This window comes from Dipteris shenzhenensis, chromosome 15 (genome assembly GCF_047967505.1).
Source record: "Dipteris shenzhenensis isolate YYH24624 ecotype China chromosome 15, Dip_SZ_1.0, whole genome shotgun sequence".
NCBI classification, from domain to species: Eukaryota; Viridiplantae; Streptophyta; class Polypodiopsida; order Gleicheniales; family Dipteridaceae; genus Dipteris; species Dipteris shenzhenensis.
The window spans coordinates 46,477,023-46,503,198 of record NC_141610.1 but is presented as its reverse complement, the minus strand read 5'-3'; the positions used below and the strand labels follow the sequence as shown (position 1 = coordinate 46,503,198).

At 45.9% G+C, this 26,176-nt stretch overlaps 1 protein-coding gene across 2 annotated transcripts in view; it reads left to right on the top strand.

Annotated features, from left to right (window-relative positions):
• Positions 1–26,176, top strand: part of LOC147893901 (sulfate transporter 4.1, chloroplastic-like) — a 253,154-nt gene that overhangs the window by 94,178 nt on the left and 132,800 nt on the right. For both annotated transcript variants that reach the window (XR_015542224.1, XM_087385809.1), the window contains exons 7-8: positions 5,008–5,115; positions 5,318–5,383. Coding sequence is in view for 1 of the 2 variants with exons in the window: in XM_087385809.1 (XP_087241935.1) it covers positions 5,008–5,115; positions 5,318–5,383 (174 nt within the window). In the remaining variant the exon portion in view is untranslated. The remainder of the gene's footprint in view (positions 1–5,007; positions 5,116–5,317; positions 5,384–26,176) is intronic.

The window sequence follows — 26,176 nt, the reverse complement described above, 5'->3', positions numbered from 1 at the left end:
TCCTCCAGACTTCAGTCGAACAAGTCCTCACCCTTCCTTGTCCACACGTATGGGCAACTTCCCAATCAGCGTTGTCTTCACGTACGCCTCAGTGTATGAGCAGTCTCCTGCGCAATCCTTTGGCATCTGCTCCTCAAATTCTCGTTCACCTCAAGAACAAGTGATCAGCAGCTCTACAAATTCCAACGACAGAATACCTACGAAGGGGGGGGCAAGCTTTGTACGAGTGCCTCAAACAAGCAAAGCTCTCTCTCACAATCAGCGCTGGCTAGCGTAGACCACCAGCGACGTGCAATCAGCACACATCTCCTTCTCTTCTCAAAGAAAGAACCAGAGTGTCACGTTCTCTCCTGCTTTTTGGAAAGCCTCTCTCCCCCTCTACAATCTGCGCTCCCCCTCTATAACGCAGCGTCAACTCCTTTTGGAAAATCCTTCATGCCACCCACGTAATGAGCCAAGTCCCCACGTATTGCAGCATTGGCTCCACGTAAAATCGTAGCTTCCTCATGCAAGCCACCTCTCTACGTAAATTTTCCACATCATTGCCTCCTTTTACCACTTAACCATCAATGATCACATCGACCACAGGTACATCATCACCAACATCTATATCTACCTTGCACCAAGACAAAGACCAAAGGCCACTCCTTCCACCTCACCCTCTGAGTTGGACTCCTCGGAGCTACACCCTATCTCTTCTTCTTCATTGGTTAAGTCAGAGCTTGAACTCTCTGATGTTGAAGACTCCTCCTTGACAACTTCCTTTTTGCGGCTTCTGATGTTGTAGCGCACCGTCTTATCATTTCCCTGCAAAATCAATTCTCCAATATCCCACTTTTGAAGAGCCTTCACCTTGCATAGCCAAGGCCTTCCCAAAACCAATGGATAGGCACGTGCATCTAGCTTGGTAGGGATCACCTGAAAAGTAGTCGACACAGAAATTCCACATACATCCACTTCTAGATTCTTCACAACTCCCAAGGTCTTAACCCTAGTGTTGTCAGCCAATTTGATGTGATAAGGAGAGGTAGTACTAGAGTATTTTAAATCAGCATCTATCATGGTCTTCTCACTCATGACATTAATCGATGCACCTCCATCAATGTACCAGACCCGCTATGCACCGAGAGCAGTTCCTCTTCGCCGGCGACCCTGTTGAGATAGTTGACTCCTACACATACTTGGGTGTTGTCTTCTCAGGCCCGATCTTCACGATGCGCCCGGCCATGCAGGCCAGGATCAGCCGGGGATACGCCGCTCTTGCCAGGCTGGAGCGACAGTGCTACCACTCCCACTTCCAGGGCCCGCGGACCAAGTTTCTCCTTTTTTATTCTTTGGTCCACCCAGCAAGCATGTACGGTAGCCCTTGGTGGGGAGTCGACCTTTCAGACACAGAGTGGGATCGAGTTGAGCGCCTACAGATACTGATGTTTGCTCGGACGATCCGTAGCAAACCATCGGTACCACACCAGATCATTCTAGCAGAGTTCGGCGCCTCACCCCTACAGCTTGATGCGGCTTTTCAGGCTATCACCTACCTCCACAGAGTCAGGGATTTTGGCTCCTCCGCTGCCGGTCGCCTCCGCCTACCTTGGTTAGCCCTATCCTCCTCTATGGCCTTATCCGTTGATGGGGACCAGCGATGCTGGTATAGTCGTCTTTCCAGTTGGTTCACCCGACTGGGCCTCGACTTAGACCGGTTGCCTCCTTTTCAGTACAGCCTCGACGCTCCACCATCTCCTCTCTCCCCCACTGACCAGGAGGTCAACCGGCTCATTCGGGCAGATCTGCTCCAGCTCCACACCTGGCGAACATGGTTTCTTCACTCCGAGCTTCCTGTGAAGCTCGACTTCTACCGCCGACACTGCCTCCAGATCTCACAGGAGGGCTTCATCACACCTCCGGGTTACACACAACTTCATCTACCACATGCGCTCCGGATCTCCCTCGGTCAGTTTAGGGTCTCGTCACACCGATTACGGATCGAGAGTGGATGCGCAGAGGGTATCCCACGAGAGGATCGCCTTTGCCCACTTTGCGACTTACAGGAGATCAAGTCGGAGGAGCATTTGGCTTTCAGATGTCCTATCTATTATGCCATTCGAGGCCGATACCACTGCCTCTTCCGCAACGGATTCGGCTCCCTCCCACACATGCTACAATTCCCAGATCAGCGGTGCCTAGCCGCTTTCTTACATGAGATGACCCGCCACGGAGATACTTCTCTCCGAGCACGGCGACACGAGCAGCACACACAGCGTGAGGACACCCAGCGGCCTATCACTGACTTCTTTCAGTCACAGGATACCTCTTCTCAGTCTAGCCGACGACGCGGACGTGAGCGAGAGCCAGAGCCACGACAGCTGCGTCAATGGACAGACTCACACATCCAGGTCCATGACATCTCGTCTCTGCTCTCGGCCCGCCCCACTGGGGTTACCGTTGCCCTCATCCACAGGGCCACCCGTCGCCCCCGACGACCGAGCTCGACTCCGCGTGACGTCAGAGGCCAATCATCTATCGCAGGGTTTTTTCTGACTTCCCATTTGATGGCCCCTCTATGATTGGTCTCTGACGATCACCACCTGCATATGTATACTGTATCTCGCCCCTCTGCCCCATTTTTGGTGCCTCCCCCTTCTTCTTCTTTGTATCATCTGGAGGTAGACACATATTTTTTGTATCAGGACTAGACACATAGTCCTTCATAACCTCTTTTTTGTAGAAACGGTTGGTTGGCCCGTTTTGAGACCACCACCGTTATGCTCATTGTATCAGTTATCTTTAGTCTCATAGACCTTCACGGTCTCCCGAAGACTTTAATAAACTTTCTTTCTTTCTTTCTTTCTCCTACACCACACGGATTGGTAGGAGGCTTCAGATGGACTCCTCGATGTGGACCCCTTCGAGGGAGAGACATAGATCTCTTACTTCTTCTGGCTGGCCGTCAACGGAGGCTTGCCCATCGACCGTGGTTGGAGGGGACAGTGCCATTGTTGCTCGGATGGTGTCCTGGAGACTATCCCGCATTGCCTGTGGAGTTGTTGTAGCGCAGCGAGGATCTGGGTGGGAGCCCTTAGGATCATAGCACGTATGCAGAGTTTCCATAGAGACTACACCTGGGAAATGGTGGCTTGGTTGACAGAGGGAGGACATGCGTTTCATATTGATGAGATCTCCCCAGCCTACTGGATATAGGGTTAGAGCATCTAGAGGATTGCACTCCAGGAGGCAGTTCCCCCTAACAGTCTAGCTCCTCCTTCTCCCAAGGAGGACAGTGTTTGGGAGGTGGTAGCCAGCATCACGGCTTGGAACATTTGGGTGGCTCGATGTAGTCTTGTGATGGGTGAGCACCCGGTTTCACCCGCGGCTACCCTAGTTGCCTACGGTCCACAACCTGGGAGAGTGGGACTCTAGGCTCCAAGGCGACTATCGAGAGGCGTGCTCGTTTCTGCAAGGCTTGGCCTGTAGCTGTTTTCTACATCTTCACTCCACGAGGGATTCGCTGGCTGTATAGTCCCCCCACTTGGCTGTTAGCCCCAGTTCCAGAGATCCCCTAGGCAGTGAGTTGGGTTTCTCTGGAACAGGCCGGTTTCTTTCTTTCAGCCTTTTCCAGTTTTTCCATACTCATAACCTTTGGGGCTGCTGTCTTGTATGAAATATTTCAAGCAAAAAAAAAAAAACGTCCTTGGGTGCCTAGAATGAGTAGGGAGTTGGGGGGGGGGGGCAGAGAAGAGGGGGCGCGGCGATGGGAGGGAGGGCACAGGAAGGCTAGCTATTTCTTATGTCATGTTCTTGATGGGAGAACACAAAGCTTAGTTTATCTCATCCCAACACCTTATCAAGGCCCACCTTTGTCGGTTCGCCCAATTGAAGTATTTGTTGATATCCCATGGTTGGTTTGAGTTTTACCTCCCCTCTTGATGTATATACTTAGTCATGGGACAAAATGTTGAGGCACTTTTGTTCATGTGCTTTTTTGTTTTCCGAGACTATCAACATTTCATTTTATTGTACAAATAAGCGAGGAAATCATTCCGGTATTAGCATAGGTTGGTACGATGCTCATGCTTTCTTTAGTTCATTGGTGGGGATCTAGTGGTAACAAAGAGATTATGCCATCAATTTGATTGATCATCATCATTCTGTGGAGGCTATTAGGAACAGACGCTTGAGTCTTTTTGAGGTTACACGAGATAGTGTGGCGAGACTCCTTGAGGAGTGAGATGACGGTTTTTAGTTATTCATTAAGCTAATGGTATTTACTGTAATTAGGTATGGTTTTCTAATGGAGGAACTATAGGGTAAGGACTTCAGTGTGAGGGTTCCCAGTTGATTTCTAACTTTTTGAGTTGTATACAGTAGACATGTCATGAGCATTAGTGAAAAGAAAGAAGACAAAACCAAGCAAAAAGTGACAGATCTTTTGCAGGATGATAATCGCTTTGCCACCTGTAGTAGAAGGTGCGACATAAGAGTAATTTTGGCTTCTTATGCTTTTGTGCGAGAGGCATATAAATCATCACCAACTCTGTTGCCACCTATCCGAGAATAAAAGGGGAAACCAGTTGCCCACGTGCTGTTTAGAGATAAATTCTTACATGTGTTTCGTTTGATCAGTTCAGTAGTAGGGTGGCTGGGTGTTGTATATATGAATTGAAGGCATTATTTTTATTCAAATAACATAATGAAAATTGTAGTACTGTTATTCAAATCACATAATGCAAACTGTAGTAGCTCAACAGATTTGCTGATGCTTTCTCCCTTCCTATTCTGCATGGATTTTTCTGAATTGTAACAGTTGGGTAATGCTCATTTCTGTGTGTTTCTATTGTGCGTGATCTACCCTGTGTTTGCACGTGGATGCCATTGTAATTTCTCTGATTTGTATCATACTAAAATGGTACATGGTTAAACTCATGCATACAATAAAAGGTCAAAGTAAAATGAAGTCCAAATGATGTCGTAGATCTATTCTCATTTTGTTTTCAAACATGGGAATATCAGGTGGGGTCTGTTCCTTCAGGTCTTCCAACGTTTTCAGTGCCAAAACACTTCGGAAATGTCCAAGACCTTCTAGGAACAGCATTGCTGATAGCTGGTGTAGCCATCTTGGTAGGTCATGGTATCTTCTGCTGAATCACCTATCTGTTTTATTTTGAGAAAATAGGCTCGGAAAAAATGATTCTGAAAGTTTCTAGGATAGCTGGAGTTCTTTCTCATTTTGTTTTGGAAAACAGAATTGCAGTTGTTTATTCTCCTATGGTGATAGCAATTTGGATTAAGTTATTGGTGCTAATTGGAGACCTCTCTGCAGGAATCAGTTGGTATTGCCAAAGCCCTAGCTGTTAAACATGGTTATGAGATTGATTCCAATCAAGAGGTCTATTTCTCAGTACTTTCACATAGAATACATTTTTCTTCTTCCATTTTATCATTCTACAACTAAAATATGCATATAAATATTGGCACAAGTACCCAACAAAAATAGTCTACTCTCCCTGAGAGTTTGTAGCAGCTAGTTTGCAACTGTTTTTGCTGCATGTATCTCTCGAATCGCTTGCCGGACAACATCATCCACTGCCTGTGAAGGAACAAAATCGGCAGGTGGCGGAATCGGGGCATGTGAAACAGGAGGAGACTGCTGTAAATGCTGATTTTCAGCATGAGTATCAGCTCGGGAACCAAAAGCAATGGGAAGGAACCCATCAAAAACATCATTTGAATAAGCTCGAGCAGTGAGTTCAACATATATATGAGCTCAATTCTCTGAAAATATTACATCTCTACTCACAAAAATCTTGCGTGTGGCAGGATTGTAGAGACGATAGCCTTTGCTTTCTGCACTATACTCAACAAAGATACACTTCAGTGTCTTATTTGAAAAGTTATGTCGAAACTCCACGGGCACGTGGGCATATGCAACACATCCAAAAACACGAGAATGATCCACTGAAGGCTTTCTCCCATGCCAAGCCTCGTAGGGAGTGATTGTCTTCAAAGCCTTTGTGGGAGCCCAATTCAAAACATAATTGGCACTAATGAGCCCTTCGAGCCAGAATCTGAGGCAATTTCTTGCTAGTGAGCATGCATCTATCCATTTCCATGAGAGTTCTATTTTTCCGTTCCGCTTTGCCATTTTGTTGACCGGTAAGCCTCACTGTAAGCTGATGTGTGATGCCTTTCTCCTTCAAAAATGCCTCAAATTCATGAGACATATACTCCCCCCCTCTGTTAGTGCGAAGTATTTGCACCTTGAGTCCTGTCTCATTTTCAACCTTGGCCACAAAGTCTTTAAACACATCTGAATTTTTCTTCAAGCCATAGACCCAAGTGTAATTTGTGTAGTCATCTATAAATGTGACATAATACAGATAACCACCCAAAGTTGGTATCCACATGGGACCACAGACTGTAGGCCATCTCATGGGTTATCCATAGATGCCACTTATATTTTGGTATGTGCCTTGTAGGCTTAGCTATAGTCAGTCAGGACTATTGGTACAGTTAGTTTATGTACCATCTAGGTTAGTTAGGACACTTAGTCCACTTAGGGCAATTTAGCCCTAGGGTTTTGTTATGTTGGCTCTCCCTTGAGCCTCCTCTCTCAGTTTTGCAGCAATCTATTACAGCATCTCGTTTTTCTCCTTGTTGCTTCCATTTTTGAGCTTCCATTGCTTCCTATACCCAAGAGTGGTATCAGAGCAGGTCGGGAATCCTTTCCCTCAGCCATTGACAGCTTTCCCAAGCTGTTTGGCAGCCTCTAGAGCCCTCATTCCTGCTGGTCTTGCTGCTTTTCACACTCCCACGAGTGTTTGAGACCTCTACAAGCACTTATGTCACGAAAACCCTCATTCTGGCATGAGAAGACCGCACTTTGGAGCAATCACCACGAAGAGAGCTGCATTTCGGGGGTTCTTTCAACCCGTTGCAGTGAGTTGTTTCCAATTTCTGCTTCATTTGCATTTTGAAAAGGCCTCGTGTTGCCTTGGAAGGCCTCATGTTGCCTTTGGGGATTTTTATTATAACAGGTACACCTTGGGACAGCAGAGTCTCTTGTAGGCATAAGCTTTGAAGCTTGGGCAGATTTTTGTTACTTGATTCTGAGAGGTTGCCTTTCTCTCATTTGCTTTGCCAGTTGGTGCATTTGTCTTGTATTTCAGCACCATGTCTGGTGGCAAAGATGATTTGTTTGGGATGAGTGGGACTGATGACAAGCTTGATGGCACCAATTATCCCATGTGGTCATACATGATGGGACATGTTTTCGTTGCCAAGAATCTATGGCATATTGTTTCAGGTTCTGAGGCCAGGCCTACATACACTGTTACTTCTGGTGCTACACCTACAGCCTCTGCTTCTTTAGGTGATGGTTCAAATGCTACTGCTAGGACACTTGCACCTCGTGCTCCAGGTGTTTTGCGTCTTTCACAGGAGCAAATTCAATGGGATGGTCATGATGCCAAAGCACATGCCTTGATTGCTCTTTCAGTGAAATGGGTTATTATTTCTCATATCCTGTCTTGCAAGACAGCTAAGCAAGCATGGGATCAGCTTGCATCTTTGTATCAAGTGCAGAATGAGGCGAGGGTTGCCTATCTCCGCAAGCAGTTGAAGGATTTGAAGCTTGATGAGGGTGGTAACATGAATGCCCATCTCACTAATGTGAAGGATATGAAAGAGTAGTTGGCCAACATTAATGAGATTATACATGATTCTCAACTTGTTTGTAATACCTTTGATGGGTTGCCTGATTCATATCAAGGCTTTGCTACTACATTGAGGTTGGTTGCATGGGGTGATGCCAATCATTTCTCATTTGACCAGCTGGTTGCTCTTCTTCTTCAGGAGGAGCAAAGTTGTGTGAATCGCAATGCTTCTATGGCTAGTGATCAAGCATTTGCTGCCCATCACAAACACAAAGGTAAAGGCAAGGTTTCAGCTGGAAAACCCTCTCATTCCCATGCTGATCATTCTTTTTTCTTTTTTTGGTGAAAACAGATGACTATATTAACATAAAATCAATGTACATGACATTAGACTCCAAAGGAGAGCCCAATGAAAGAACTCAAAAACAGTGAGAGAACACTTCAAGGCTAGTAGCATCCAAGTCCCTTGCAGCAAAACTATCATATAAGGATTGCTTGAGAGACATTCTGAAGAAAATATATGTCTGAGGAAACTGTTGACCCATCCTGGAATGCAGTCTCTGTGTCCAAATGGTCCATAGTACCCAAAAGCGAGTCTAGTGAAAGAAGAGGAGGAATGGAGACATCTGAGATGAGAGGCATCCAAACATCCAGAAAAGTTTCCCAAATCGGATAGAGGGAAACCGAAGCCGCAACAAATGGGAAACATGAGTGATCAATATGCGAGAGAGTGGGCAAGACCATAAGAGGTGAGGAACTGTCTCGCGGTGATGAGAGCAACGGGGGCAGGAAGAGGAAGCAATGTGACGTGCTGCCAATTTCACCCCAATGGAAAAAGCTCCCACTATACATCTCCAAAAGAAAAGCCTTTGTTTTAATGGCAATTTGGCTTTCCAGATTTTCATGAGTCATGATTGCCACCAAGATAAAGGCCTATCCAAGTTCCAAAGAGTGTTGGCATGCTTGTCAATCCATGGCGGTGGAAGAAGAAATTTGTAGACCTTCAAGGAGATCAGATTATGCATTGAAAGCGTATGCGTAGCAGGAGGTAAGGAAGTCAAATTCCAGTGCAGTAATCTGTCCTGTATAAACAGTGGAGGAACCGGAATAAATGGCTGCAACATAGTTGAAAGTGTTTTCCAAATGGACCTATGATGCAGACCCAAGGAGAATGTCCTGCAAGCTTGTGGAAATGAAAGCATACATCCTTGTTGATCCACAACATCGCTTTACAGGCACCCATGCTGATCATTCACATGGTGCCCCTTCTTCAGGGGATAACAAAAAGAAGAGATGTAATTATTGCAAGAAACCTGGGCATGATATTTTTGAATGTAGGAAGCGCATAGCATCTGAAAAGAAAAAGAAAGAGTCTGGTCTTGCAGTATCTGGTTCTTCTAGTGCAGAAGATCGACATGAGTTCGCTAAAGGCTTTCTTGGTTACATGTCACTATAATCCTGATGATGCTTGTATGACAGTTTCAGATGTTCATGATGCTTGGCTTTTTGATACTAGTGCTAGCAAGCACATCACTTCCTACAAGAAGTTATTCAGCTCAGAGGAGCTTACATCTCAGGGAGGCAGTGTCACATGTGCCAATAATGCATCATATACCGTGAAAGGTATTTGGCAAGTTGCTCTTACTTCTGTCTCTGGTGGTATTGTTACTCTAGCATGTGCTTTATGTTCCAGGCATTCGTAAGAACCTCGTTTCTATTTAGCCATTGTTGCTACATGTGGCTTTTAGGTTCTTTTTGATGGTGTTAGGTGTGCAGTGTATGATGCTACACATGCCTTCACCATGGTTTTGACTGGCACATTGTTTAGAGGTCTTTATAGACTGGATGCTTATGACAGATGTTTGGATGATGATGCTGCACTTGCCGATGCACATGCGTTTGCTCTTGATTCTACCATGGCAGATACCGAGGTTTGGACACCTCAATTTTGGAGCCTTGGTGAAGTTATATAAGGAGGATATGGTTGTGGATCTTTCCAAAATGCATATGCCTACCAAACATGTTTGTGAACCATGCTTTCTTGGTAAGATGCACCGTGCTGCGTTTCCCAAGGATGGGAGAGTTGGTGCTTCACGTAAGCTTTATCTGGTTCATAGTGATGTTTGTGGACCCATGCGGATTGCAGCTCTTGGGGGTTTCTACTATTTTGTCACTTTTATTGATGATTTCACCAGTTACACTTGGATTTTTGCATTGAAATCCAAATCTGAAGTTTCTTCATGCTTCAAGTACTTTATTGCCTTGACTGAGAATGAAAGTGGGCTGCACATTGCTCACCTTAATATAGACAAGGGGGGTGAATACATGTCAAAGGTTTTTGCTGTATTTTTGGCTTCCCGTGGCATCAGTCATCGATGCACGGTGCTTTATACACCTGAACAGAATCCCGTGGTTGAGCAGAAGAATAGATCAGTGATGGAAATGGCCAGATGCATGTTGAAAGGCAAACACTTACCTAATAAGTTGTGGTTGGATGCGGTCATGTGTGCAAATTACATCTTGAATAGATGTCCCATTGCAGACTATCACACCTTATGAGGCTTGGACGAGTCGTAAGCCTCGCATTTCCCACACATTAGGACTTTTGGATGCTTAGGTTATGCTCATGTGCCTTCACAAAAACGCACTAAGTTGGATGATAAAGCTGTCAAGTGCATTTCTCTTGGGTATAGTTCAGAGAGCAAGGGCTATAAGCTATATCAGCCCCGCACGGGCAAGTGTTTTGTCAGTCGAGATGTTGTGTTTGATGAATCTTCCACTATGCGCTTGTTGGACTGTCAAAAACAGCCCATTGTTGATGCCCCTGACATATTTGACAGCTTGATGTCTTTGTTTCCATCCCATGCTCGGGATGATGTTTCATTTGAGGTAGTACCTCCTCCATCTGTTGGTCATTTGCAGCCACATGTGCAACCAGAAATTCAGGCTGATATGCCTCTTATTGATCAGGATCATTTGGACAGGGCTCTTGATCATGAAAGAGCAGAAATTCGCAGCAACTGTGAGAAGCCAAACAGATTGAAGGAGCCCAAAAAGATACCCTGTTGGCTTCTTGACACATTAAAAGACAGCAAACAAGACACTCCTCTGTGAGCCCGTACGGGAGCAGCTGTCCGGAAAGAGCATGCTAGTTTTGTTGCTTATGCTTTGGTTGTTACAGCATGAAATGAAGAGCCCTTATGTCATCAAGATGCCTTTCACAATGATTGTTGGATGAAGGCCATGCTAGCTGAATTGGATTCTATCCATCAGAATAACACTTGGGAGTTGTGTGATTTGCCTCCTGGCAAGAATGCCATTGGAACTAAGTGGGTTTACAGAATCAAACGGAAAGCTGATGGTCCAATGGACCATTACAAAGCCCGTCTTGTTGCTAAGGGCTATGTTCAAAAGCATGGCATTGACTTTGAGGAGACTTTTGCTCCCACTTCCAGGATCACTACTATTCGCATTGTTATTGGCTTTGCTGCCCACTTTCATTGGCAGATACATCAGCTTGATATTAAGGCAGCTTTCTTCATGGGCATTTGCAGGAAGAGGTCTATGTTTCCCAACCTCCTGGCTTTGATGAAGGTTTTGAAAGCGAGGTATGCCGCTTGAAAAAGGCCCTCTATGGATTGAAGCAGGCACCTAGGGCTTGGTATTCGAGAATTCATACTCATTTGCTCACACTTGGCTTTCAGAACAACCCTATAGAGGCTACCCTTTACATCCGCCACCAGCGTGGGACAGATTTGCTGATTTTAGTCCTTTATGTGGATGACATGCTTGTGAGTGGGACACATGCTCAGCAAATTGCAAATTTTAAACTTGATTGGCAGCATACATTTGCTATGTCTGATCTTGGTCTTCTGCACTACTATATGGGCATTCAATTTGCTAGTAGCGAGGGGGGGAATTCTCGATGTCACAATCCAAGTACATTGGACAGCTTTTGCAGCGTTTTCAGTTTGAGGATTGCAAGCCAGTATCCACACAATTAGAGACTGGTTTTCACTTCTCTTCTGGCGATGGTAGCGGTACATATGATGTCACTCTCTATGAGCAGGCAGTTGGTTGGTTGATTTACCTACGCCATACAAGACTTGATCTACAGTATGCTGTCTCACAGTTGAGCAGATATATGCACAGCCCATCTATGTACCATTGGCATGCCGTGAAGCGTGTTTTTAGATATCTCAACGGCACTCAGCATTTAGGCCATCTTTATGGGTCTGATACTTCACTCGTCATGCATGGATTCATTGATAGTGATTGGGCTGGTTGTTTTGACACTCGTGTGTCACATAGTGGCAATTGTTTTATGCTTGGTACTTCATGTGTTTCTTGGTTCAGCAAGAAGTAGAGTTCAGTTGCTACTTCTAGCTGTGAAGCTGAGTACAGAGCAGCTTTTATAGCTATAGTGGAGTGTGTTTGGTTTCGGAAGCTACTTGCAGATCTTTGTGCATGTCAGACTGCTCCTATCGTCATCTTTACTGATAGTCAGAGTGCTTTGGCTATTGCATGGAATCGAGTTTTGCTCGCACAAAGCATATTGAGGTTCACTATCACTATGTCAGAGAGTGATAATCAGCAGCTGATATTGAGTTGTCTTATGTTCCTATTGAAGACAACTTGACAGATCTTTTATGAAGGCTCTACCTCGACCTATGTTTGAGGCTTTTCGGCAAGCTTTAAACTTAGTACCTTTTGTAACTTGATTTGTTGTACTCTGTACAGTTATAGGTTGGTATATTCCTACGGGACGAACATGTGCAACCATGACACTAGCTATTTAGGTATCCTGAACCATGTCCAAGATACTTCAGTCCATACCATGGAGGGGCGTTTGTAAGCCATCTAATGGGCTATCCATAGATGCCACTTATACCTCGGTGTGTGCCTTGTAGGCCTAGTTATAATTAGTTAGGACTATTGGTACAGCTAGTTTATGTACCATCTAGGTCAGTTAGGACACTTTGTCCAGTTAGGGCGCTTAGTCCAGTTAGGGCAATTAGCCCTAGGGCTTTGTTATGTTGGCTCTCCCTTGAGCCTTCTCTCTCAGTTTTGGAGCAATCTATTACAGCATCTCGTTTTTCTCCTTCTTGCTTCCATTTCTTCCTAGACCCAACACAGACATCACTATGTATGAGCTGTAATTTTCGGACAGCTCATACTGCACCATCCTTTTTGAAGCGAAATCGCATCTTATCGAGGATGCACCCTTCACAGGCATGAGGAGGAGATGACTCCAAAGGAGGCAATGCATCAACCATTGCATGCTTCTGAAGTGTCATCAAGCTGCCATAGCTCATGTGTCCATATGTGGCATGCCATAACTCCGCATTCTGCATGGTAGTAGTGGGAGTGGGTACCGCAAGTGCAAGATCGAATCTTTTCTCATAAACATCAAGCGGAAAAAGACCCCGATACAAAATGCGAGACAACATCAAAGCATAATCATTTTCTTTGTCTCACACTGCACACTTGTCATCTGCAAAGATGATCTGCAACCCTCCTCGATTAAGCAAGGACACTGAAAGTAAATTCTTCTTGATACTAGGGACATAAAGAACATCGGAAATTCTTAAATCTGTGCCATTTGTGGAGGAAAGTACAATCTCACCCACTCCACAAACTGAATAAGAAGACTTATTTGCACAAGTCACCCTTTTTCGCGTGGGTGGTGCATGCAGAGATGCAAAAAGACTCTTCCTAGAAGTGATGCCTCATTATCAAAATACCATGTGTTCAGTGTCCCATTGACACTGAAAGTGCATGCATCCTTCGAAGGGTGATAGCTGCAAGTCAGGAAAGCATAAGAGTCATCCTCAAGAGTGGCTGTAGTTAGCCATTTGAAAATCTGAAATGCAAGACAAAAAGGCATAATCCTCTTCCACAAAGTTGGCTGTAACATCAGCTCCTTCATGTGCACGAGGGGTTGATGCATCTGAGATAGCCATACCCGAGTCCTTTCTCTTTTCCTTTGCCATTCTCTTCTTGCATTCACTAATGTAGTGACCCGGCTTCTTGCAGTAGTGACGAATACCCTTCCTCTTTGGCTTCTCTGCATCAGCTTTAGCCTTGTGAGAGGGATCTTCGGAATCAGCTTGATGCTGATGTGTAGGCTGATTTACATTTTGCTTTTGTTGCCCTTTCCCTTTCGGCTTGCATTTTGAAAGCATGGCATGCTCGCCAGCCCGTGTGGCCATGTTCTTCTTGGTTTGCTCCTTGTGTAACAAGAGTCCTCCCAACTCGTGCAAAGAGAGAGGATTGCCACCTCCCCCCTCAATGACAATTCAACGAGGTATGAAAATCGAGATACGACTAATGAAGAGAATTCAGAGTGGTGGTAATCATCTTTGAATTAGGAATGATCTTGTCTATATTAAGCAATTGTTCCCTCAAATCCTGTGTGAGAACAAAGGGAGCAGAATGCAAGAGTGAGAGCAAGAGTGAACTGAATAACTGAATAGAAGAAGTGAACAGTACAAGAAAGAGTGAGGGGTTTTGTCTAAGTGACAAAACCCTTATCCTGTCCACTAATCGTAGTTAGGGATTGGACTGTGGTTAGGGGGAAAAACCTCAATAAGAAAAAAGTGCCCCTAACCTACTTATTACATTACATTGACGACTTCCTAGAATATACTAATAATTCTAACACCCCCTGTAGTGCCAATGTGGTGTACAAGGTAGTGGTGAATCACCAAAAGGAGATAAGTTTAGGGCACTGCGAAATGCCTCAAACTTCTCACGTGGAAGTGCTTTGGTGAAGATATCTGCAACATTGTCATGTGTTGACACATAGATCATATTGATCTCCCCTGCATGCAACTTCTCTTTGACATAATGATAATGAACTTCAATGTGCTTCGTGCGAGCATGAAACACATGATTCTTGGCCCTGCTATAGCACTGTGACTATCAGTGAGAATTGGAGAAGGACCCTTCAATGAGAAAGAAAGAAAGAAAGAAATTTTATTAGAGTTTTTGGAAGACCGATAGGTCTATGAGACTGAAAGAAAACCTGATACAAATCACAGTGAGGGTGGAGCTACTAAAACGAGCATCATCACCCGTGCTGAATCCTAAGTCTGATCGTACATAATCAAATACATCTGGGTATGACAATGAAGATCAGCAAACAAACGATGCATCCAAACACATTCAACTGCCGTTGTGAAAGTTGCCCTGTACTCAGCTTCACATGAGGAAGTAGCCATAGTAGATTGTTTCTTGCTCAACCAAGAAATGCAAGCTTTGCCCAAAAAGAAACAATTACCACTTGTGGACTGCCTAGTATCATAGTCTCCAGCCCAATCTGAGTCATCATATGCAAGTCACCCCCCCCGGAAACATCAAGCCATAAGACTTTGTGCCTTGCAAATAACCGAAGATACGTTTTACAGCCTACCAATGTGTTGTCTTTGAGCTGTGCATATACTTGCTCACCTGAGATACTGCATACTGAATATCAGACCTTGTGTTGCACAAATAGATGAGGCATCCAACAGCCTGGCTGTAAAGTGTGACATCCACTGATTCACTTGCATCATACATAGGAAGCTTCAGCCCCAGCTCCATGGGAGTGGCTATAGGCTTACAATCATGCATGTTGAACCTATCCAAGAGTTTTTGCACATACTTGGATTGAGACATAACGATGCCACGCTTGTCTTGTATGAGTTGGATCCCCAAATAAAAATTTAACATGCCCAAATCTGTCATGTCAAATTCAGCTTTCAACTCAGCTTTGAAATCTGTAATTATTTCCTCATTTGACCCTGTGAGCAGCATGTCATCTACAGAATGAATGATGATCAAAATATCCCCCCTATCCTTCTTGATATAGAGGGTGCTTTCCGTGGGACTATTATGCAACCCCTTCCTTGCCAAGAATGCATCAATCTTGGCATACCATGCACGTGGGGCTTGTTTCAGTCCATATAAAGCTTTATTCAGCTTGGAAACTTGAAGTACATTGCTAGAAAGTTCAAATTGAGGAGGTTGTTTGACATAAATCTCTTCCTGCAAGTCCCCATTAAGGAAAGCTGTTTTTATGTCCAACTGATGGACATTCCAAACAAAATTTACAGCCATGGTAATAAAAGACCTAATGGTGGTCATCTGGGAATGTAGGAGTAAAAGTCTCCTCATAATCTATGCCCTTCTTCTGTGCATAGCCTTTGGCAACAAGCTTTGCCCAAAAAGAAACAATTACCACTAGTGGACTGCCCGGTATCATAGTCTCCAGCAAAATCTGAATCACTGTAAGCATGCATCTGCAAGTCATCCCCCTCGGAAACATCAAGTCATAAGACTTTGTGCCTTGCAAATAACCGAAGATGTGTTTTACAGCCTGCCAATGTGTAGTCTTTGGGCTGTGCATATACCTGCTCACTTGAGATACTGCATACTGAATATCAAATCTTGTATTACACAAATAGATGAGGCATCCAACAACCTGGCTGTAAAGTGTGACATCTATTGATTCACCTGCATTCTACATAGGAAGCTTCAGCCCCGGCTCCATGGGAGTGGCTATAGGCTTATCATGCATGTTGAACCTATCCAAGAGCTTTTGCACATACTTGGATTGAGACATAACGATGCCACGCTTGTCTTGTATGAGCTGGATCCCCAAATAAAAATTTAACATGCCCAAATCTGTCATGTCAAATTCAGCTTTCAACTCAGCTTTGAAATCTGTAATTATTTCCTCATTTGACCCTGTGAGCAGCATGTCATTTACATAAAGAATGATGACCAAAATATCCCCTCCATCCTTCTTGATATAGAGGGTGCTTTCTGCAGGACTATTATGCAACCCCTTCCTTGCCAGGAATGCATTAATCTTGGCATACCATGCACGTGGGGCTTGTTTCAGCCCATATAAAGCTTTATTCAGCTTGCAAACTTGAAGTGCATTGCCAGAAAGTTCAAATCCAAGAGATTGTTTGACATAAATCTCTTCCCGTAAGTCTCCATTAAGGAAAGCTATTTTTATATCCAACTGATGGACATTCCAAACAAAAATTGCAGCCATGGTAATAACTGACCTGATGGTAGTCATTCGGGATGTAGGAGCAAAAGTCTCCTCATAATCTATGCCCTTCTTCTGTGCATAGCCTTTGGCAACCAGCCGTGCCTTGTACCTATCAATGGACCCATCTAGCTTCCTTTTCATTTTGAAAACCCATTTGGTACCAATGGCATGTTCCTTGGTGGCAAGTCCACAACATCTTAACTCTGATTTTTCTCAATGGACTGCAATTCATTGTGCATAGCATGCATCCAATGCACATTATTATTGGCTTCGTCATAAGAGTCAGGTTCTTTTTCATCAAGAAGAGTACTTGCATAAGCTGTCTCAACAGAAAGAGCCCCCCTTGCGTTCCTTACTGCACTACGAGTCCTGCCAGGCAAAGGCGCCTCAAGCCTACTCTCCCTAAGAGTCTGTAGCAACCAATTCGGAACTGTTTTGGCCGCATGTATCTCTTGAATCTCTTGCCTGACAACTTCATCCACACCCTGTGGAGGTAGAAAATCAGCATGTGGCTGAATCGGGGCATGTGGATCAGGAGGAGATTGCTGTAAATTCTGATTTTCAGCATGAGCCTCAGTTGGGGAACCAAAAGCTATAGGAAGCATCCCCTCAAAAACATTAGCTGAAGAAGCTGGAATAGTAAATTCAGCATGTGTATGTGCTGAATTCTTTGAATAAATAACATCTCTACTTACAAAAATCTTGCGAGAAGCAAGATTGTAGAGACGATAGCATTTGCTTTGTGCACTATACCCAACAAAAATACACTTAAGTGTCTTATCGGACAACTTAATGTCGAATCTCCACAGGCACGTGGGCATATGTAACACAACCAAAAACTCTGAAGTGATACACTGAAGGCTTTCTCCAATGTCATGCCTCATAGGGAGTAATTGTCTTCAAAGCCTTTGTGGGAGCCCGATTCAAAACATAATTGGCACAAATGAGGCCTTCAAGCCGAAACCTGTGAGGCAAGTTCTTACTAGTAAGCATGCATCTATCCATCGCCATAAGAGTGCGATTTTTGCGCTCAGCTTTGCCATTTTGCTAAGGTGTAAGCCTCACTGTAAGCTGATGCGTGATGCCTTTCTCCTTCAAAAATGCCTCAAATTCATCAGACATATACTTCCTCCCTCTATCTGTGCAAAGTGACTGGACCTTGAGTCTTGTCTCATTTTCAACCATAGTCACAAAGTGTTTGAAATGTATAATACTTCTGATTTTTCCTTAAGACCATAGACCCAAGTATAATTGGTGAAGTCATCTATCAATGTAACATAATAGAGATAACCACCAAAAGCAGGTGTCCTCATGGGACCATAGACATCACTGTATATGTGTTGTAATTTACGAGTAGCTCTTACTGCACCATCCTTCTTAAAAGGAAATCTATGCATCTTGCTCAACCCTCATGTGCATGAGGAGGAGGCAACTCTAAAGAAGGCAATGCATCAACCATAGCATGCTTCTGAAGTGTCATCAAGCTGCCATAGCTCATGTGCCCATATCTGGCATGCAATAACTACGCATTCTACATCGTAGCAGTGGGAGTGCTCACTGAAAGTGCAAGATTGGATCTTTTCTCATAAATTTCAAGCTGAAAAAGACCTCGATACAAAGTGCTAGATAACATCAAAGCATAGTCATTCTCTTTCTCTCGGACTACATACTTAGCATCATCGAATATAACGTGAAATCATCCTCTATTGAGAGAGGACATTGAAAGCAAATTCTTCTTTATACCTGGCACATAAAGAATATCGGTAATTCTGAAATTGTGCCATCGGTGGATGTGAGTTTGATGTCCCCCACTCCACAGATTGAATAATAAGAATTATTTGCACATGTCACCTTCTTTTTAGTAGGTGGTGCATGCAGAGATGCAAAAAGGCTTTCTTAGAGGTGATGTGCTTAGAAGCACCACTATCAGAATACCAAGTGTTCGGTGTCTCATTGACACTGAAAGAGCATGCATCCTTTGAAGGGTCATAACTGCAAGTCAGGAAAGCATATGGGTCATCCTCGAGTGGTTGTAGTATGTGGACTATCCACTGAAAAATCTGAAATGCAAGACAAAAAGGCATAGTGCTCTTTCACAAAGTTGGCTGTAACATCCCCTCCATCATGTGCGTTAGGAGCTGATGCATCTGAGACAGCCATACCTGAATCCCTTTTCTTTTCTTTAGCTATGCGCTTCTTGCATTCACCAATGTAATGACGTGGCTTCTTGCAATAGTGACAAATGCCCTTCTTCTTAGGCTTATCTGCATCACCTTTAGCCTTATAAAAGGGCTGTCCTGAATCAGCTTTATGCTGATGTGCGGGCTGATTGGCATGTTGCTTTTGCTGCCCTTTTCCTTTGGGCTTGAACTTAGAAAGCATGGCATGCTCGCCAGCCCGTGTTGCCATATTTCTTCTTGTTTGCTCTTCCTGTAACAAAAGTCCTACTAACTCATGAAAAGACAGAGGATTGCTGCCCCCCCTCAATGACAAATTCAGCGAGGTGTGGAAACCAAGATAAGACTCAGGGATTGCTGCGACCCCTCAATGACAAATTCAGCGAGGTGTGGAAACCAAGATAAGACTCAGGAAGAGAATTTAGAGTGGTGGTAATCATCTTTGAATTCGAAATAACTTCATCTATATTCAACAACTGGTCCCTCAAATCTTGAAGTTTTGTGAGGTCAGCATTCATGGAATCTCCCTCATCCATATGTGTATGAGATAGCTCTCTCTTCAAGAAGGAAACTCAGGCATCATTTCTTGTTGCAAACATGCTCTCTAAAATTTCCCAAGCTGCCTTTGAGGTGGTCTTGCATGACCGAATGTGAGGAATAATGAACCTCGACAGACAGAGAAATGACAGAAAGAGCTTGTGCATCCCTAGAATCCCATCTTTTCTGCTCTGCTATGGGAGCTTCTGGAGTAGCAACTGTTGCTCCAATCACTTCTGCTGCATTTTGACCTCTACTTCTGCCTCCAGCTGTAGAAGTGATAGGTGTAGCCATAGATTCTGGCCTTGCCTCATCTCCATTGACATAATCCCAGAGATGTTTGCCAACCAAGATGTTGCGAACCATAAAACTCCATAAGGAGTAGTTGGTGCCATCCAACTTATCCTCCAGTGTGAGGACTTCAAACACCTCATTGGGGTTGTTCTGAGCCATTTCTGCCAGAAAACTAAAAAAAATGCAGCAAACTAGACAATTGAAATCCCTCCTAGGATGTAAAATGCACAACTAGGGTCTGCCAAAAAATTCTGCCCACAGTGACAATTATTGTCATAGCCTATCAATGGCTTGAAATGCACCACAATGCTCTACAAATGCCCAAAAATCTGCAAAGTATATCTGCAAAAAGTGGCAAAAGTCTGCAAATTTTTTTTTTCCAAGAAAAAGACTTCTATTAAGTAAGAGAACAAACCCGCGAGAGCAAGCTCAAAGCGGAATACATCATGAAATCATAAGGATAAATAAAAACCCCCTCAGAGTGAGGTGGAAAACAACCAAGGCTGAGGCTGAAAGTGCCACCTCAACCCTGTAGTAGTCTCAGAGAAGAAAGGAGAATCCTTCCATTCCCTGAAGAAAGAAGCCCTCCTAGCTGAGGCTGCACGGGAGTCTCCCTGCATACATGTCCATACGGCCATCAAAGTATGTACGGTGTCTGTCCAGATACTAGCCAATGTGTGTGAGGGATGAACCTGAGTACCCTCCAAAGCCTCTGTGCATCTGGCTCTCCAGATATGCCAGGATGCTATGCTCGCTAGAATCTCCCAAGAAGTATCCACAGAGGCATGTACAGCTGTAAAAGGAAGGTGTGGTACCACATCCAACGAACAGGACTCAATCCGATGACGTCGAACCGAAATGGCCCGAGAGGAGTCAACTCTCTCATAGAAAACCTGAGGTCCTGTAAGAGAAAGCCAAGCCATTGAACCCCATGTCATAAAAAATGGGGAGTGGGCAAAGTGACTGAAAATCCTGGCTACCCCCATCCAAATCATCCTCGCCTGTCTGCAATCCCATAAGCAATGCTGAATAGACTCCGAAGCAGAAAGGCATCGAGGGCATGTAGGGTTGCGGCTCCGAACCTGGACCTCCAAAGGTTCACTGCAATCCCACCATGTATAGAAAGCCAAATGAAGACAGTGATCTTTCTATTCCTGTGGGATTTCCAGAGTCTCCTCCAGAAGCACCTCTGCAGATCTGCAGTGATATCAAAAGTCTCCCAATGAGGAACTCTGGAAGGTCTCCAACCTCTACTACTGAGCTGATATCTCTTGGCATTACTGACCGTGTAACGAAAGAAGGGGATGCTCTTCTCTCGATGCCCTGTGTCAATCCACTCCCACTCTTCGGGGTCCCACTACAAATACCTGATGGGAACTCCCCCATAGAGCCAGAGCCTCCAAGACCCGGTAGAGAGTAGCCGGGGGTCTGGGTCTAGGAACCACTCTGAATCTGATCCCTGCACCAAAAGACCTACAACCCTGATAGGCTGAAAAGCAGACTCAAGCAAGATGTCCTCCGTGGACCTGAGCAATCTGCCACCATCCTAGACACTAAATACCAAAGCATCCTCCTGTGCATCTCGAAAGGCCAAAACCTGAAGCGGAACACCGCCTCTCGAAAAAGTACCTGCCCAAGTGGAGGAAGTGAGTGGCAAATCATCTGTGTCTACCCAAACCTCTGGAAGGGCTGCCTCAATCTTCAAGATCCTCCGTGCACTCCCTCTGAGATGTCCTGTCAGCCTTGACTTGGTCTCCTCTGGAAGCCTGCGGAAAGCTTTCCAAGACCCCATAGAAGATGCAGGTCCCCTCTCCCACCTGGACCACTGCATGTAAAGTGAGGCACCCAGTGGTCTGCCATGATCATCTAAAATACTGTCATTCCACATGATGGGTTGCCTATCAATTTCTTCCCGAGAGGAAGGAGGAATCCTCCGAAGAGTGCTTTTGAAACTGGCCCAAGCTTTCAGAATGGCAACCATGAGAGGGGACGAAGGTGATCTAAGGTGTGCTGTGGTGAAGATCCACCTAACACTGCCCATCCAATCTCCTCCTGAAGAAGGTGTGCACCTCTGTATGCTGTTGATAAGAAAGTCCTTCGACGGTTCCTGGCGTAAGTCCCCGCACCACCATCTTGCAAAGTAAAGCTCTGCATTGTAAATCTGGATCAATAATATTAAGACCTCCTTCCTGTGTAGGGAGGATGAGGGTCTCCCAAGCCACCCTAGCTAAGGCATCTGCTGTGCCATCAAGCCCACTCCAGAGAAAGTTTCTGATCGGTCTTCTGAGCTGAATGATGCAATCCCTAGAGCGGCACCAACATGAACAAACAAACCAGGCCGTGGCCAAGAGGACCTGGTTGATCACCACAACTCTAGAGGCAAGATCCAGCTTGGTTGAGCTCCAAAAAAGAAGCTTCCTTCTGATGCTCTCCAAAACGGGAGCAAACTGCTGCGTGGTAGAAATATCCAAGCCGACCTGGCAGCCCAAATACCTGATAGGCTCCCCTCTCTGAACCCAAGTGAATCCTATGTCAAGCCCCCAAACTGGAGTGTCCTCATCGCTGATCCAAAAGCCATTGGATTTATGCCAATTTATCTGCGCCCCTGCCGCCAAGCAAAATAAATCCAATGCTGTCCTGAAAGAAGTGAGCGTCTGTGGAGTGGCATTCAAGTAAACTGCTGTGTCATCTGCCAACTCACTGTCAAGAAGCTCCTCTTCCCTTCTGATGGGAAGTCTCAGCCCAAAGATGTCAGCTTGAGATCTAACATAGATACTCATAGCTTCGGCCATGAACGAAAAAAGGAAAGGAGCAAGGGGGCATCCTTGACGGACTGATCTCGAAATCTGAAATCTCTCACCCCTTACCCCACCAATAAGTACCTGGCTGTGGGCTGATCTGTACAAAGAGGAAACACCTCTGATCCAAGCATCAGTAAAGCCAAAGCGTAGAAGGGTGCCCTCCAAAAAACCCCAATCTACTCTGTCACAAGCTTTTTCAAAATCCAAAAGTAGAATGGCAAGATTCTGGCCACTCTGCATGGCCCACTCTGAAGCTTCCCAGAAAGAAAAAATGTTATAAAAAATGCTTCTGCCATGCACAAATCCCGTCTGAGTGTCATGAATAAGATCAGGGAGAAGTGGCTGCAATCGGAGGCTGATAGCCTTGGCCAGAATCTTGTAACAAGTCCCCAGAAGTGTGATAGGCCTCCACTGGGACACTAAATTTCTGCAACCTCCTTTTGGGATAAGGTGGATGAGACCCTCTGTAAGCGACCCAGGCATCTCGCCAGAGTCCCAAATGGCCTGCAGGGCTGAAGTAATATAGTCTCCAATCATATCCCAAAATGCAATGAAAAAAGACGGGGTGAGGCCATCCGAACCTGGGCACTTGCCCTTGTGAAGGGCTGAAAGTGCAGTCCTGAACTCTGTGTTAGTGAAAGGTGCATCGAGTAGAACATGCATACCCGGATTCACCAACACAGGGATGCTCTGCCAAATAGCCTGTCTAGCATCCTCTCTATCATGTGTCTCAGGATCAACTGTAAGAAGGGTGGCATAGAAATCTGAAGCTATGCGTAAGACATCATCAGGCTCTGTCTGTAAAACCCCATGTGAGTCTCTCTACTGTGTCTAGGGCCAAGAGTAGAGAAAAAGTGTTTATTGACTCTACTACCCATCTGAATCCAGAAGGACTCCCGTGCATGATGAAAGGCATACTCTGCTCTCTGATCAAGCAATAACTGCTAATGAGCCCTTGTTGCAGCAAGGCGCTCCTGAATCCAAGCATCTGAAGGCCGTTTCTGCTCTTCCCTCTGCAAAGCTGCCAACTGCTGGCGAACACCAATCTCACATCTGAGAATATCTCGTCTCCTGGTACAAGCAACTGAGCGGTAGAAGTCGCTAATACCAAAAAGGGCAGCGGCTACATGTGATGGATATGGCTGCCCACCCTGGATATGAGCAACCCATATCTGCAGGGTTGCCTCTGTAAGGTCCTCCTCTGTGTAAAAGGCATCTGGAATCCTGATGCTGGCAGACCGGCCTCTCAAGTGAGGCTTTGAGATAGCGAGCACAACAGGAAAGTGGTCTGAAGTGGAAACCCCAACAGCAATGCATACCGATCCACCTCTGTCTAGTGCCCAGTCATCTATATAGAATCTGTCAATGTGTGCATGAATAGGCATCTGCTGCCTCTTGTTCGACCAAGAAAACAGGAGGGACTGTGGCTGATTAAGAAAGGCATCATCGCACCAAGTATCTCTGCCACCGAAGTGAAAAAGGAAGGCATCCAAGCTGCTCTCTCCAAGGAGTGAAGTCCACCTTCTCTACCCTCTTTTTTGTCTGACGGTAACTGGACCATGTTAAAGTCACCTCCAATCACCCATGAATCCACAGTGGGGGCCCAGGAGAGCAAAGTCTTCCACATAAGGACACGTTCCCCTCTAATGTTGGAGGCATACAGGTTAAGGAAACCAACCTTACGCCCTCCAATCAAAAGAATAATCCACTGAGCTCTAGAGGGAATAATGACTCCGTGTCCAACAACTAAGGGGAGAACCGACTGCGAAACTGAAATAGAAGTGCCCCCCTGGTGCCCAAGGTAGGCGACCAAAAAGTATGGCCAGAAAGCAACTTGCCTGACTTGGCACAATCTCTAGAATCGAGCTTGTGCTCTTGAATAAATAAAATATCAATGGAACCCCCAGTAACACTTGGATGAAGCTGATCCCGGATCAACTGCCTACGGTGGCGATGCGGGACACCACCTAGGCCCTGTATGTTCCAACTAATAATCCTCATCGACGGGAGGATGTAGAGTGGAACACCTTACCCGACCTAGTGGCGGAAACAAACCCCTCAACAGGGGAAGACCTTCGGCTCGAGGAGGGAGGGATGGAACCAAGTGGCGGAAAATCAACAAGAGAAAGAACCCTGCCACCTGAAGAAGAAGCCCTATCAACAGGTAACCCAATCACTGGCTCCCCAAAAGTAGCGGGCACAAACTACTCCTCTGGGAAATCTGAACCATCTGCCAGGGCTGAAAACGAGTTCCTGTGGAGTAAGCCAGACACTGGAGTGCGAAGGATCCCTTCTGAAGGAAGAGGATCAATAGTGTAAACCAACCCCTTCTCCCTATCCAAGGGAGGAAGTGAGGACTGCTCTCTATCCTATGTCTGCCCAGCCGGGGAGACATATACTGCCTCAAGAAGAGCCTCTGGCACCACTGGATCTAGGGAAGAAGCTGCAACCGGGGAGGAGGTCGAAGCTTCAGCGTCTCGGACTGTGCAAGGTGAGACTGGAGGGACAGCTCGAGGTGAATCAGAGTCCACTAATGTACCCTCATGAAAAGGAGGAATCTGCACACGTGCCGGAACCCATTGGAGAGTGTGGCGTGCCCCTGAGGTAGGTGGGGGTCGAGGAGCAGGTGATGGACCTGTACCACCCCCTTGTCGAGGCCGAGGAGCAGGTGCTGGACCTGTACCACCACCATCCTGAGGAGGATCACCATGCGAAGGTCGAGGAGCAGGTGCTGGACCTGTACCACCCCTCTGTCGAGGCCGAGGAGCAAGTGCTGGAGCTATATCACCCCCCTGTCGAGCAGGCAGGGAGGGGGCGGGGTAGCAGGGGGTGGGCTGAGAGGCAGGGAGGGGGCGGGGGAGCAGGCAGGGAGGGGGCGGAGAGGCAGGGAGGGGGCGGGGGAGCAGGGGGCGGGCTGAGAGGCAGGGAGGGGGCGGAGAAGCATAGAGGGGGCGGGGGAGCAGGCAGGGAGGGGGCGGAGAGGCAGGGAGGGGTTGGAGATGCAGGGAGGGGGCAGGGGAGCAGCAGGGAGGGGGCCGGGGGAGCAGGCTGAGAGGGGTAGAAGAGGAAGCAGGCTGGAAGGGGGCGGGCTGAAGGGGAGGAGGGGAAGGGAGGGAGCGGCTGAGGGAGAGGGAGGGGCTGAGGGCAAGAGAGAGAGGGAGGGACGGGCTGAGGGAGAGGGTGCAGCAAGGGAGCGGGGAGGAGCAGCAGCTAGAAGAAGTACTACCCTGGGGGAACAGTTCTGGGCTGGAGAGGGGCCAGAAAACGCAGGGCTGCAAGCCAAAAAGTCTGCAATTTGACTTACATTGAGTCCAAAACTGCTTGCAAATCTCCCAAATGATCTTTCAACTGCCAAAGTGCATTCAAAATGCAAAAGCCCCAATTTCTTCAGGGAAATTGCATCCAAAAGAGGACAAATTAACTGAAAGCCCCAAATATGCAATAAATTGCCGTGCAAAACCAAAAGCCCCAAAATTTGGGGTAAAATTGAGTAGAAATTGGGGCAAATTCACGAAAAAGCCCCAAATTAATAGAATGCCCAATTTCACAAAATGTGGCCTGCAAAGCACACAAAGATCTGCTCCAAATCTTCAGCCAAGCAATGGCACAATGCACAAAAATTTGTCTGGAAAGGGACCCTGCAAGAAGGCCCTATAAACAACCACCTTGCGA